We start from the raw sequence: 12,780 nt of genomic DNA on the forward strand, positions 1-12,780 counted from the left end.
TGATTACATTGGCCCTGAAGGCAGGTACGCAGTTGAGCGTTCGAGAAACGACGGTGACTAGTGAAATCACATACAAGGGAGGGATTTGTAGTCGCAGAGGCCGGCTCAGAGGCCTGGACTGTTGTATCGTGTACGGTGGAATCGTCCCGAGGAAGTTTTTTCTAGTGGGTGCATGTAAGAAACGCAGCAGAGAACTCGAGAAAGACGTCGTACACACTTGTTGCAAAGGGGACACAGGGCTTATGTCGTCCGACGATACGATCGATGCATGTGGGAGAGGGGACGGATCCTATGAGGTCCTGGTCAGCTCCGAGCGGGAAGGCACCGTGCGCGCACCAACCTGAGTGGGATTGTGTGAATGGATGTTATCGGGGGGCGACGACGACATAGTTGGCAGCTGCAGTGGGCAACGTGGGCGACGTCTGCTACAAACAGTGGCGATGGCAGAATACGGAGAGTGTACTGGGGAAGGCAGGATCCCGCACGCAAGCGCGAGCGGACTATATGAGCAGATGGCTTGAGGTGAGCACGGGAGATCGCATAAGCATAAACCTTCCACAGAACGGGCATTCGGGTCGATCCCTACGACACGCCGACCACAGAAGCTACAGCCCTGTGAGTCTCCGATGAGCATATGAACGCAACCGGTATAAATACGCCCCATGCATCCGGGTATTGTGCGTTCATGCGCATGTCTTGCGGAAATGAGCATCTTCCATTCCGAAGACACCAGCTGTACCAGCACGAATCGGAGGTGATGATCAGTGCATACGTCAAACAAGAAGGGAAGCGCACGTATCCGTCCCACACATTGGACCGATGCGAGATAACTGGACGGAGTATAGCGCTGGGTCTAACCACGCTGCTTTACGCCCGCATCCGCGCGGAGACGGGCTGGGTGGATGGGCGCCAGGTTCAAAAACCTCGAGGCCACGAGCCGCTGTATCCGACCACAGCACGGCATATCCCGGCCCGAGCATCATAGCGCTGGGCACAATTTTCGCGCTCGTCCGCCGCTTGCTTGCCTCAGTCTCGCCTTTCCTTCTGCCCGTCTCTATTTTGCCTATGTACCTATGGCATGTCCAAGTTATGCACCGCCGGCCCTGGGGGAGATTTTCCGTCTCGATGCTCATCGTCACTGGTCCGACACTTTTGATGCACAAACCACATATACGGTGTCTTGCCGCTTGCGGGAGTTCCAAATATCGCGCTCTGCTTGTCCGTCGCAGCCGGACCTCCTGTATAGCTGCAACAACCGGACGGCTATGACGCCTTCTCCCTTGGCCCCACTGCCCGCTGTCTGCTGTGCTGACGATTTAGAACCATGTCCTCAGATGGGGCCGGCGACCGGCGGCAACGTGGCCCATCCAGTCGCTCATGGGGGTGCTTTCCCCTCGTTTAAACTGTGGCACACGTCTCCGTCGGCTGGCGTGTTCAGCACAACATGTGTTAGGGAACCGGGGGTGGGACGCGGGTGCCTGCATGGAGGAAGCCATATTGTCTAGCGATTCCTGGCGCTGCGTACACGAGCTCGTTGATGGCCTGGTTTAGTTTGGGGAGACTGTGTAGCCATCCTGCTGATCTCGAGAGTCGCTTAGTCGTGGCGTATCCGTACTAGGGACGTTCAACGTTCAGGAATCAGAATTCATGTGTTTCTCCATGGATTGGAGAGGCACGTGTTTGTCACGTGGGATTTGTCATCTCCCTGACCCCCCAACCAATTATCTTCACAGGCGACCAACCGGCCCAGCACATTCTCATTCCCAGCGTGTGGATCCAGTATAGGCTGATATACCACATCTTTTCTCTTTCATCTGTCGCCCTACGCTCACGATCGTTCCCTCCATCGACGTGATCACAAATTCTCTGTCCTTGGCTCCGTATTCGCTCGCCGGCCTTCAAGTGGTCCCTGTCAAGCCTTGCTACTGTCTACCGGTCCGTCTCACGTATATGTGCGCCGCATTTTCTTGCTGAACCTCGCCTTGTATCCAGCTGAGAGTGAAGATGGCGGGGCAAGACCTCACTGGCGGGGCCCTTTCCGACTCGCATCCAGCCCTCTCTCCCGACGCCATCCAATCCTGGGCTCTCGGCCGCGCCGAAGAGTATCGCCGCCTTGCTATCGACCTCCTCAGCGTTCACAACAACGCATCTCTCATCAACCGCACGCTCCCCGTCGAGATGATCTCCGAGATCTTTGCTCACTCCTGGAGCGCCGGAGACAGCCGCAGCATCCGCGTCGCGCACGTCTGTCGCCGATGGCGCGCGACCGCGTTGAAGACCCCTCGGTTCTGGGTCGCCGCTGCCACGGCTCCGGGAACTATGTTCGACTTCGAAGAATGGGACACGTGGACGACTGCGAAGCACGAAAGCCGTGTGGCTTGCGCGGCGTGGGTTTTCGCTCACACGAAACCTGCATCCCTTGGTGTCACGACACGTGGATTTCCTCTTCCCATTGCATCTGCTCTGGTACCACACGCTGCACGGCTTGTGGAGCTCCGCATCACCATCATGGCAGGTGTCGATCAGCTCTCCACTCTGCGTACTTTGCTGTGCCATACAGAAGGTGTGAGCGGGCTGGAAACATTGAACATCGAATCACCCGACACTCCCGACTGTCGACGGAATTCCCGCGTCTCAGAGGAACAGCTATCTGCAATGTGGTCCACAGTCGACGCCCGTTCGATTATGCCACGTCTCCGGACCTTACACCGCGTTCCTTTTGACCTTCTCCCGTTCTTGGTTTGTCCAACATTGCACTCCGTCCACGTTACACAACCACCATTCAACACCAGAGTCCCTCATCCTCAAGTACTCAAGGATTCGTTGAAGAAGTGTCCAAACCTCCTCCATCTCACAATCGCTTTTGTCGACAAGGGACATTCCTCGTTCAGAACCTGGATTGGCCACGTCTTGCGTACACCCCTCCAGCACTCGAACCAGAGCCCCTGCTTCCGTCCTTGGAGGATATCAGTCTTCACGGTCCGTTCAGAAGCACAGCCCCCTATCTCAATGTCCTCACGTTCAATCCTCGGAGGTCTATCGAGGTATTCATTTCTGACCCGCCTTCAATGCACGACTCGGACCAGTGGTATGGACCCGTACCCAGCTTTTACCACTGTGATCTCCCTGTAGTCGAGATCCGTATAGCCGAATAATGGGAGACCGATCATCTGGAAGCCTCCGTCAGGCTCTACGATATCGACGGACATCGCATCTTTTGCGCCGACAGGCTCGCGAACAAATACGTCGATTACGAACGCCTCTTCGCCCCCTCCATCTTCAGACGCCTCACCCGACTCACTATGCGCTCCCTGACGCGCTACGCCACCAAGCGAGGCGTGCTCGAGGCCCTCCCCAACCTCGCGTATCTCGAAATCAGTGGCCCCGCGATTGGCTCGACGATCCTCCACCTCAGACCGGAGGACTTCGAACGAAACGCCTATCGTACTTTCCTTCTGTGTCCCTTCCTCAAGACGCTTGTCGCCACCTTTTCTCGCATGGACGCTCGTTTGCTCGATGGTCGGACCCGCGATGCAGCAGGGTGGGACGCACGGACCGCGGCGCGCGCGCTGGGCGCGATGGTCTCCAAACGCGCCAAGCACGGAACCCGCCTTTCCCGGCTGGTCTGGGGCGTGCGCACGTTGACGGCCGAAGAAGTGGATAGGGATGGGACGGATCCAGAATTCGTGGACCAGCTTAATGCGCGGGTGTCCTACGTCCGGAAAATGAAGGACTTTGAGGAGGGCATGCCGCATGGTCGATGGGGTTGAGTTGGGCTGGCTGGATCGGCTGGTGGATGGCTCGGTCGAGCGCAGGGACTAGAGCGTGTGCGGTGACGATTGGCATGAAGGAGACGCTAAATAATGGTTGGATGCTCGTTTGTGTAATCTCCCCACCTTCTCACCTAGGATTTTATCGGAAATTGCAGGATACACATCGTCTAAGACATTCCGCATGAAGATAAACGCACAAATGCTGTCAGGCGAAGGGTGCCAAGTTCGACATTTAATCCATGCCATGCCCGACGTCACCAAACTCTACCGGCCCATCGATGAACTCCTACAGGCCGTTCCAATCAACTCCCACCATCGCATCCTCCACGTCGCTGCTCTCCGCCGCTTCGGACCCACGGACTTCCCACACCACACGACGAAGGAGTCGGGCTCCGCGGGCAGCGCGCACGGCCAACGTCCCTTTCAGCGCACGGACCGCCTCCACCTCCCATCGCGCCTCGGTATCCCATGCCAGTTCCCGTTCTGGAGGAAGCGTCGCCGGGAGCTTGAAAGGAGGGCGTAGTACTTGAAGATCTGCCGGGTGTAGCGCCGGGACGCCGACGACGAGCGTTTCCAGTCGTGGGCACGTGGGGCCGTGCACCGCGTCATCGTCAGGGCTGGCGAGACCGGAGAGCATGTTGTAGAACATACTACGGCCACCGAGCTCGAGCGTGGTGAGGTACGGGAAGGCGCGGAAGATCCCGTGGCACAGGCCGCTCGTCAACAGGCGGTCCAGGCGCAGAGTGAGCCGGGTCACGCTGGCGACGGTGCGGAACCGCTCGACGAAGGAGTCGACGCAAACGATCACGGGCATGTGCGGGTGGGTGCGGGTGAAGACGGCGCGGAGGACGCGGTGCCCGCGGGTGTCGTGGGGCTCGGTGGTGGTCGCGTGCGTGGGATCGCCTGCGGGATCCTGTATCCAGCTGCGCTTCGCTCTGGCGCCCTCCTCCACGTGAACGCTGGCGACTGGGTAGACGAGGGCGCCGAGGAAGTCCCTGTTGGACGGCAGTGCGTACTGGAGGTCCATTTTATCGGAGCCGCATGAGTGGAGATCGATAGATGCTTGCGGAGAGAACGTGAAGTAGTCGAGGTAAAGGGGAGCTTGTAGCATCGTGTGGAAGATCTTCAGTGTTTTCAGCGCGGGTAGGATAGGGGACCCGCTCGGTCGGACCCGCCGTTCGACTATATCCTCTGGCCACCGCACAGACCTGCGACCGACGGTGCTGTCGAAGAAGATTTCGAGATCCCAGAGCTCGCGAAAATTCTTCAGCGCACCGCGGAGATCGCTCATTGAGAAGTCGCGGGTGTTAAAAAGCGGTTGCCTGATGTGAACCGACTGCAGTGTCGGACGGGCTAGAAATGGGAAAAGGTCCATGGGTACACGTAGGGTCCGAAGACGAGGCATGACCGCGGCAGGTTCGTCGGTAAATGCAGACCATGTTACAGACAGCTGTTGAGAGGATAGATCAAAGTCGTCGCCGGGCGGGAGGGACCTAGCCGGATCGATAATAAGCGACTCGAGGTTCGGCACTTACGCAGAAAGCAGCCTGTTCAGCGACGCCAGCCCCTCTAAGCATGCTAAAGTGACGTCCAGTTTGACAAGTCGTGTGATGTGATGACGGATGGCCGTGGCGATCGGTAAAGGTAGGCCGTATACTGTGACGCGGATAGGCTTGGGATGGCTGTGGGCGAGGACCGTCGCGAGGCAAGCTTCACGACCATCGCGTTTCTCTGTCGTCCATAGGTCGAAATTTTCGAAATCGAACATCGGCCCAGGAGCTGTGGCAACCTCTTCCCAAAACCGAGGAGTTTTCAGAACTATTTCGCGCCATGGGCGAGAGACGTGAGCGACGCGAATGCTCCTGCTATCTCCATCTTCCCAGCAATAGGTAAAGATCTCGGAGAGTATCTCTGTAGGAAGGGCACGGTGGATTGGGGCAACGGTGTTGTGCAGCGAGAGGAGTGTTGATGCGAGTCGGTGATACTCGGCCGCACGCGCAACAGTCCAGGCTCGCAGCGCGTTGGAGTCGGAGAGCCCGTTGAGGTTGTGGAGGTCGGACAGTGGGAGGGATTGTGCAAATCCAGGTAGGGAAGGCATTTCGAAGCGATGTGAAATATCTGGTTCATAAAATGTTTGGTTGGAAAGGCACGGATTGCTACGATCACTTACTGGAAGGTGGTGGGTTCGTGACCACTTAAGGCGTGATAAGCCCCTCTGTTTGAGCGCCCAGTCCGCTCTCAGGAGGGGTCAACAATTGAGGTACGTGGACTACACTCAAACACATCTCATCTTGGTATGAATAAAGATGGCAAAACAGCGTCTCTTGAAGGTCTCTTCGCACTCCCAATCTTAATCTTTTTTTTAGTGCTCGTCGCTGTCGCCATCGTTCGCACAACGTCCCCAAGATAATAGCGTAGCCATGGACAATCGAATGCATCCGACACTTTCTGTCGTTCGCGGTGTCGCCAAACCCGACCGAACCATCGACCCGGGTTTAACTCCTGTGGGGCCGTGTGGGCCGCTGAGTCGACCCGCGGCATCGCCTCCACCGATTGTGTTAGTAGAAAACTGACAAGCTACGTGTCCAGCCACGTGCGCCTGGCTATCATCCGGGATAAAAACATGCAGTAGAATCCGCACCCACAGAGCTCGACCGAGCGCCGTGAGGTAAGGGAAGGCGCAGAACTAAGATCCCGCTGCTAGCTCTCTGGTCAGGTCCTCGCTCCGTGGAGGGGCAAGCGGAGCGCCGAACTTGGTAACGCCATCACTCCGACAGCGAAGAGGTACTACGCTGGACATTTTCGATGTTCTGGTCCGTATGTCATTCGAACAGCCTATGAACGGTCAGCGTTGCGAGCAGACGGGAAGCATTCCGCACCTCTTCGATCTGGCTGCACTGTCAAATTCAAGAGACGACAACAGTGGCATCAATATCCGTCCGGGGGCGGGTCTGGCGGTGTTTGGAACAAGAAGGAACAACGCACAGCTGCAAGTGGCAGTCGATGTGGGCTGAAGATCAACAGGCGAAAGCAATAGAGCGGGCGCACGCTTTGACTCATGGCAACTTCTTGCTGCGGCTCAACAATATTTTTCCATCGCCCAACTCTCGCTCCTGGACCCAGCCTCGACGGTTGAGCCAGGCCCACATGTCGGGGAAGCGCGCGGGGAAGGTGCACAGGGTGAGGTGCTCGAAGCGGTCGAGCGCGTCGACCATGGTCGCGAGGCACCCGCCGCGCCTCCACTCGGGGCGCACGCCCGCGATCCAGACGTGGGCGGAGTGGACGACGCCGTTGTTGAGCGGCGGCTCCGTTGCGCGCGGGATCACGAAGAGGAAGCCGACCGGGCGGATCGCGGTTTCGTCCTCGGACGGGGCCGTGGAGGGCGCGAGGAAGACGATCTGGCTGATGGGGTTGGCGAGGCGTTCGCGCCAGGCGTCGAGGGAGCCGTGTTTGGAGGCCGGGTCGGAGTTGAAGATGGCATTGGAGAGCGCGAGCACGGCGGGAAGACGCGGGTCCTCGGGTCCGGAGATGGTGTGGAGGACGAGTTCGGAGGCGGCCGCTTCTGCCGCCATGTCAACCGTCGCAGCGAGCTCGCCGTCTTGACAAAGGCGTACTTACGTGTCACGCGCGGGGCGCAGGCCGCCGCGTCGACGCGCACGCGTGACAGGCCCCCGTGACCCGACGCGCAGGGCGGGAGTGCGACGGATCCGGCCCACCCGTGACAACGAAGCGTGACGGGGGCGGATGTCGCTCTTGCCCAGTGCTCGTGCTCTGTTCCGTCCCTCCTCCACGGCCGTGGCCTGGGTCTTCTAGGTTTCTTGTATCGCCTCCTCACCGCAGCCGCTCCTTGCTTCTTATCTTGCCCGTAACGACCACCTTCACGCCCTGGATCTCATCCCCCGCTAATACCATGGCCCAACCGCTCTTCGACCAACACCCACTCGAGGACTACTTTCGCAGTGCGTTTCACCCCCCTAATTCAGACGTATTGCCTCCTTATTCCCGCATTTCTCGCGCGTACAACAGACACTGGTGAGACTGCGGAACCCATGCCGGGAAGCTCTCCCGACTTCATGATCGAAGACGACCCTGTCGATGCCTACTCGTCAGAGGCGGAGGTTCATCTGCCACCACTTGTTCAGAATGTGCTCGAGGTAAGAGCACCTCCCTTTCCTGCATTCGCACACCACGTCGGGTCCTGCATGCGTTTGGAAGGATCGGTAGAGCGGTGGCAGGTTGATGGAGTGCTGTACATCCAGATCCATCGTGAGTTGCACATCGCACGTATACTCACTCGAACATATTCAACAGATTGCCCGTGAACTCCTTCACCCATCCGACTCAAGCTCCCAAGAGAATACATTCGCAGAACGCTTCAAGTACGATGTCATCTCCTCTTCCCTCCTCTCCTCATCCCTCGCAGCATCCCTCGCATCCCCCGTCTCCGCTAGAAGAGCGAACACTCCAGAGATTCCCGGTCGACTTAGCGAAGAAGGTACCAGCGGTGGTGGCGGTGAACAGCCTGTTCCAACCCCTGCAGTGGCGCTGCCAGATATCCCGTCTCTCCCTGCTTTCTCAGGTCCTCAGCTTGCTGTCACGCTTCTATCCGTCTCCGTGCTCGTCTTCTCCATCGGGTTCTACTTCCTTGCTTTCGTTGTGCTTCTCGCTGCTCTCTATGCGTGGTGCGCCGTTCATACAGACCCTGATAAGTGTAACTATACGACGGAGGTGAGTCCCGAGAGGCCAGCTATATGCGCTTCGGCTGACGTTTTCAAGACTGCAAATGCCCTCAACGAACTCATATCGGCCGGGAACTTCTGGGACTCGGCTGTTAACGAGGCCGTCATGTTGATTGAAACAGAAGAGCGCAGGTTGGATGAATCCATGTAGTCATCTTGTTCACCTGCTGACGTCATTTCAGCGTCTTCTATGGCGCGCCGTCTTCTTCCCTTCGAATTGCCCTTCAATCCTCCCTCTACACCACGCAGATGCAGTGCGACAACGTTCGTCAACTGCTGTCCGCCCTCGCCGCGCCGTCCACCGTTTCCCAGCTAGCGGAGATGTACGCGCCGCCCTCCCCCGTCCGCCCCGCTTTGGTTCTCTCCGATCACCCCCGATCACCGTCCTCGCCTTCAGGTTCTTTGCGTCCATTTTCCCACCCGTCTGCCTCGCAGCGCACGCGAACGATCTCACTACCGAATTCCAATTCGAACAAACGATCTACCTGGAATGGGTCATACGCCACACTCGCGATGGCTGGCAGTCCTACCGCGCACCTGGTCAATCGCAAAAAGAGGAATCGGCGCACCGACGTCATCTCCCTGTTTCAACCTATGCCCACTCGTGGAAGCTTGGTCGCAAGTGTCAGCGCGCCTGTATCTCCGCACGCTCCATCTCCTGAACCGAAGCCGCAACTTGAGGTGCTGGCGGAAGAGGAGTTGGCCGAGGACGAGCTCGAGGACAAGTCGTACTTTGGTGCTGCCGCGTTAGACCTGCAGCGCAAGCGCAAGTCGACGGCGCTCGAAGTGTTCGATGCTGTGCCGCCACCGAGCTACACTCCACCACGATCGAGCGGTAGCGACATGCCCGTTTCCCCCACCTTCTCCTCGTCCTCGCGGTTGACGCCCATGCACACGAACCGCCATCCGCTGTCGTTGTCGGGACTGCACCTCTCCCTACAAGCCGCGCTGTCATCTAAACGATACGCGTGCTCCCACCTGCTAGCGCTGCGTTTCGCCGAGGACGAGGACGAGACATACTGGGAGGACGTGCGATCGCTCATGGCCCTTCTCTGCAGCACCTTCTCGGACGCTTCGGCTCGGCTTATGGAAGCGCTCAACGAAGTCGACAAGCGGCGCATCAAGGACGAACATCCAACTCCCCCACGCGGCAACACCCCGACTCCCCAGGGCAAATCCGGTCACCAACGCCGCGCGTCCCCTCTCCATCACTCCTACGTACCTGCACGCTCCGTCGCGGAGATGTCCGGTTTCGCGCCTGTTCCCAGCAACTTGACGCGCTTGGCAACCCACGTCGACGCGATCTCTGGTGCGCTCAACGAGGCGCGTGAACACCTCGAAGAGTGTATCTCTGCCATTCGCGATGCTCCAGCGCCTGGAAGTTCCGAAATCGGCACCCCTTCGGTCCAAGACCATCCTGCGTTCCAAGCGTACGACCGGTTGCGCAAGGAGCTCGGATATGCTTTGCGAGAGTGCGAGCGGGGCCGCGAACGGCTGCTGGACATTATTGCCGATCCGCGACCCTCAGTCGACTCTGCGGAAGATGACGATGCCTCGCCGAACACACCTGGGTTGGGCAACGACTCCGGGAGTGAGTCTTCGGAGCGCCAGCCGATCTCGCCCCGCGCTGCGGTCGGGCTCGGGCTCTCGCTCGCGCTTGGTCGGGAAGGCCCCGAGGAGGGCGAGCAGGAAGTGGACGACGCGACGTCCCACCTTTTGTTGTCGACGTCAACGCAACATCTTCCCCCGCCGGGTGCCGAGCAGGTCTTCGAGGCCGACGCAGGTAACATCGGCGCCTTTGCGCGTCCACGTTCCAAACTCTCTCGTGAGGAGCGCATCGAGATCATGAAAGCGCGTCGCGCGAGCGGGGTCCCCCTCGGCATCGCGTCACTACCGTCGCCACTCTTTGACGGAGCAGGGCGCGTGGACGACATGGGCCGGGAGCGCGACCGGTGGGGACCCGGTGGGGAGGTCGTGCAGGAGCTCAAGGACGTCATCTGGAAGGTCGGCGAGAAGCGGCGGCGGATGTCGCAGCAAGTCACGCCGACGCCGACGATGCTGCCTCTTCCCCCGCTGCCACCTCCCTCCTCAAAGCGCGTCTCGGCGCCTCCATTGAGCTTCGCCACCGCGCCACCACGGGTGGCCGTGCTGGGATCGGACTCTCCCGTCAATCTCTCGTACGCCGCCGACGTCTTCGATCACCATCCGCCCTCCGCGCACGATCGAGAGCCGATCCGGGAGACGTCAGTGTCGATCGCGGTGGATGAAGGTTCGCCCGAGGACGAGCTCGACGCGTTCGACCTCGAGGCGACGCCCGACTCCCCAACCGGCTCGTCGCTCGCGTATCTGGACGACGTGGACGACGATCCGCTCGCGGTGGACGACGGCCTACGAACAGCGCACGCGCCGCCCCCGGATCCGTTCCTGCCGCGTCGGGAGGAGTGTGTTTCATGATCACGTTGTATATGTCCCCGTCTCCTTCTCGTCTGGGGTCGGTGTGGGAGTTATAGACTGCTCATGTATAATCTTACAGCGTTCGTAATAGCCCTTGTCGTACTCTCGTTCCGTAGGGTGTATCCGCACGCGCGTCCTCGCATATTGCACACATTTCTATGATTATTGTTGAAGCTCGGGTGCGTTAAGCTCCTAATTTGCTATGACTGTGGCTCGCCCGGCGGAGTCGAACTCGGGGTTGTTCGTAGGGTCAGAGTATTGTCTTATCAGACTCTCAGGTAGTTGCTGACTTCTCGATGGTGATATTTTCCTCAAAGGTTTCCTCCTTGGACGATGTGTCTTGTATGTCGTATCGGTCCTCCCAACTTTGCTCGACCGCACTAACTCCTTCAACTCCGCTAGTGCCTCCCGAAGTTTATTCCCAAGTACGTCCACACTCGTGGTCTCGATCCCAAGCGCTGATCAATACGAGCCAGGCGATTCGAACCACGTCTAACTCTGCATTCTTCCGACGACGACTCCATCGGAGCGCTCTGGCGCGCCCGTCGAGATCCGGGCTCGAACAAATAGGGTTCCTTCGCAAACAGGATCGTCCATCTGGTCGCAGCCGCGCGATGCGCTCGCCCGCCACTCATGTCTCCACCCATATGTCATGTCGCCGGTATGCGCGGATATTCGCCCGGAATCAATCGCGCGCAGCACGGGGGCGTTCGGTGCGCATCACGAAACGCTTTCTGAAGCGTACTCGGGGGCGTTAGGGTTGACGGGTCCCCGCGCAGGGCGTCGACAGAGTCAATGAAATGGTCCGCCGCCGCCCGCCTCGAGGCGATGCGGTGGCCACAAAGAGCGGCATCCCTGGACACACCACCCACGCCGGCATCCGCGTCGCGGCCACCTTGGTTCTAGTGCGGTTCGACCCCCGTCGCGCAGCCCGACGCTCGCGGGGAGGTCTGGCGAGGAGGACGCCCGCGCTCCCCCGTCGAGCACTCCCGTTCCCGGACCCGGCGGGCGCAGAAGCGGGCCTCCCTTTGCCCCGCCAGGCCCCCCCGCACAATCGCCTGCGTTCCCCGATTCGGGGCTCGCAGCTCCCTGGGGCCCCTGGGGACCCCGCGCGCGAGGCCCTTCTACGCACCCGCAATCTCCGTGGGCTCCGTTCCTGGCGCCCCGTGAGGCATCTTCTTTGCGGGCGCGCATGGAAGGCGAAGCGCGCACCGTGTGGCCTGCGGCACGTTGCGGCAGCGACATAAACCACCGCGGAAGGCGGTGTCCGCGGAGAGTGGTGCGTCCTCGGTGCCCCTACGCCTTGTGGACGCCACGTCTTCTAACGTGTCCTTTAGGTTGATGTTCGGGGCGAGTTCCGAGGTTTGATTCACTACAACAGCGCGAGGCGCTTCAACCAGTCACCGTGGCGAGGCTAGCGTTGCTGCTCATAGACTTCGCGCAGATATGCAAGCTCATTTCTTGTTCTTCCCAGCACCTAGAAGCCGCCGTCTCTTGGTGGCGCGGAAATATCTAGACACGTGTCGCCGCTCGCGAGCTTCTCGTTTTTGCCGCCCATTCGACTCTCGCTCGTTAACGCGTGGTGCGCTCACCGTCTATCACATGCGACATCGCCGGCGTAACCTACGGCATTATTATGCATGCACCCTCGAGGATGAGCTCTCAGCCGCTTCGGCGCGACCCGCCTACGTTATGCAGACGATCAGCAGACTTTGGCGAGCGCAGGTGCCTCCCCTCGTGTATACCAGCTACTGAGGCTCCTTCACCTCGGGCTCCGTACAAGGGGAGAGTACGAATTCTTCTATTCACCGGTC

General features: G+C 59.4%; 4 protein-coding genes across 4 annotated transcripts; 2 read left to right on the plus strand and 2 right to left on the minus strand.

Annotated features, from left to right (window-relative positions):
• Positions 1 to 2,004: 2,004 nt before the first annotated feature.
• BXZ73DRAFT_76225 (uncharacterized protein) lies at positions 2,005 to 3,770 on the plus strand (the record flags this gene model as incomplete). Its single annotated transcript, XM_048022374.1, has 3 exons — positions 2,005 to 2,563; positions 2,875 to 3,088; positions 3,230 to 3,770. 3 exons carry the CDS (start codon positions 2,005 to 2,007, stop codon positions 3,768 to 3,770), a joined length of 1,314 nt encoding a protein of 437 aa, XP_047879684.1.
• Positions 3,771 to 4,059: 289 nt separating this feature from the next.
• BXZ73DRAFT_99766 (uncharacterized protein) lies at positions 4,060 to 5,871 on the minus strand (the record flags this gene model as incomplete). Its single annotated transcript, XM_048028109.1, has 2 exons — positions 4,060 to 5,266; positions 5,309 to 5,871. The coding sequence occupies 2 exons, from the start codon at positions 5,869 to 5,871 to the stop codon at positions 4,060 to 4,062; spliced, it is 1,770 nt and encodes a 589-aa protein (XP_047879685.1).
• Positions 5,872 to 6,829: 958 nt separating this feature from the next.
• Positions 6,830 to 7,345, minus strand: BXZ73DRAFT_44055 (uncharacterized protein; the record flags this gene model as incomplete). The annotated part of the gene is made up of 1 exon (XM_048019265.1): positions 6,830 to 7,345. The coding sequence occupies one exon, from the start codon at positions 7,343 to 7,345 to the stop codon at positions 6,830 to 6,832; it is 516 nt and encodes a 171-aa protein (XP_047879686.1).
• A 338-nt stretch (positions 7,346 to 7,683) lies between these two features.
• BXZ73DRAFT_44256 (uncharacterized protein) lies at positions 7,684 to 10,966 on the plus strand (the record flags this gene model as incomplete). The annotated part of the gene is made up of 5 exons (XM_048019303.1): positions 7,684 to 7,732; positions 7,800 to 7,927; positions 8,085 to 8,501; positions 8,550 to 8,644; positions 8,695 to 10,966. 5 exons carry the CDS (start codon positions 7,684 to 7,686, stop codon positions 10,964 to 10,966), a joined length of 2,961 nt encoding a protein of 986 aa, XP_047879687.1.
• Positions 10,967 to 12,780: the final 1,814 nt, after the last annotated feature.

Source organism: Epithele typhae (genome assembly GCF_022376455.1).
Source record: "Epithele typhae strain CBS 203.58 chromosome Unknown BXZ73scaffold_13, whole genome shotgun sequence".
Classification (NCBI taxonomy): Eukaryota; Fungi; Basidiomycota; class Agaricomycetes; order Polyporales; family Epitheliaceae; genus Epithele; species Epithele typhae.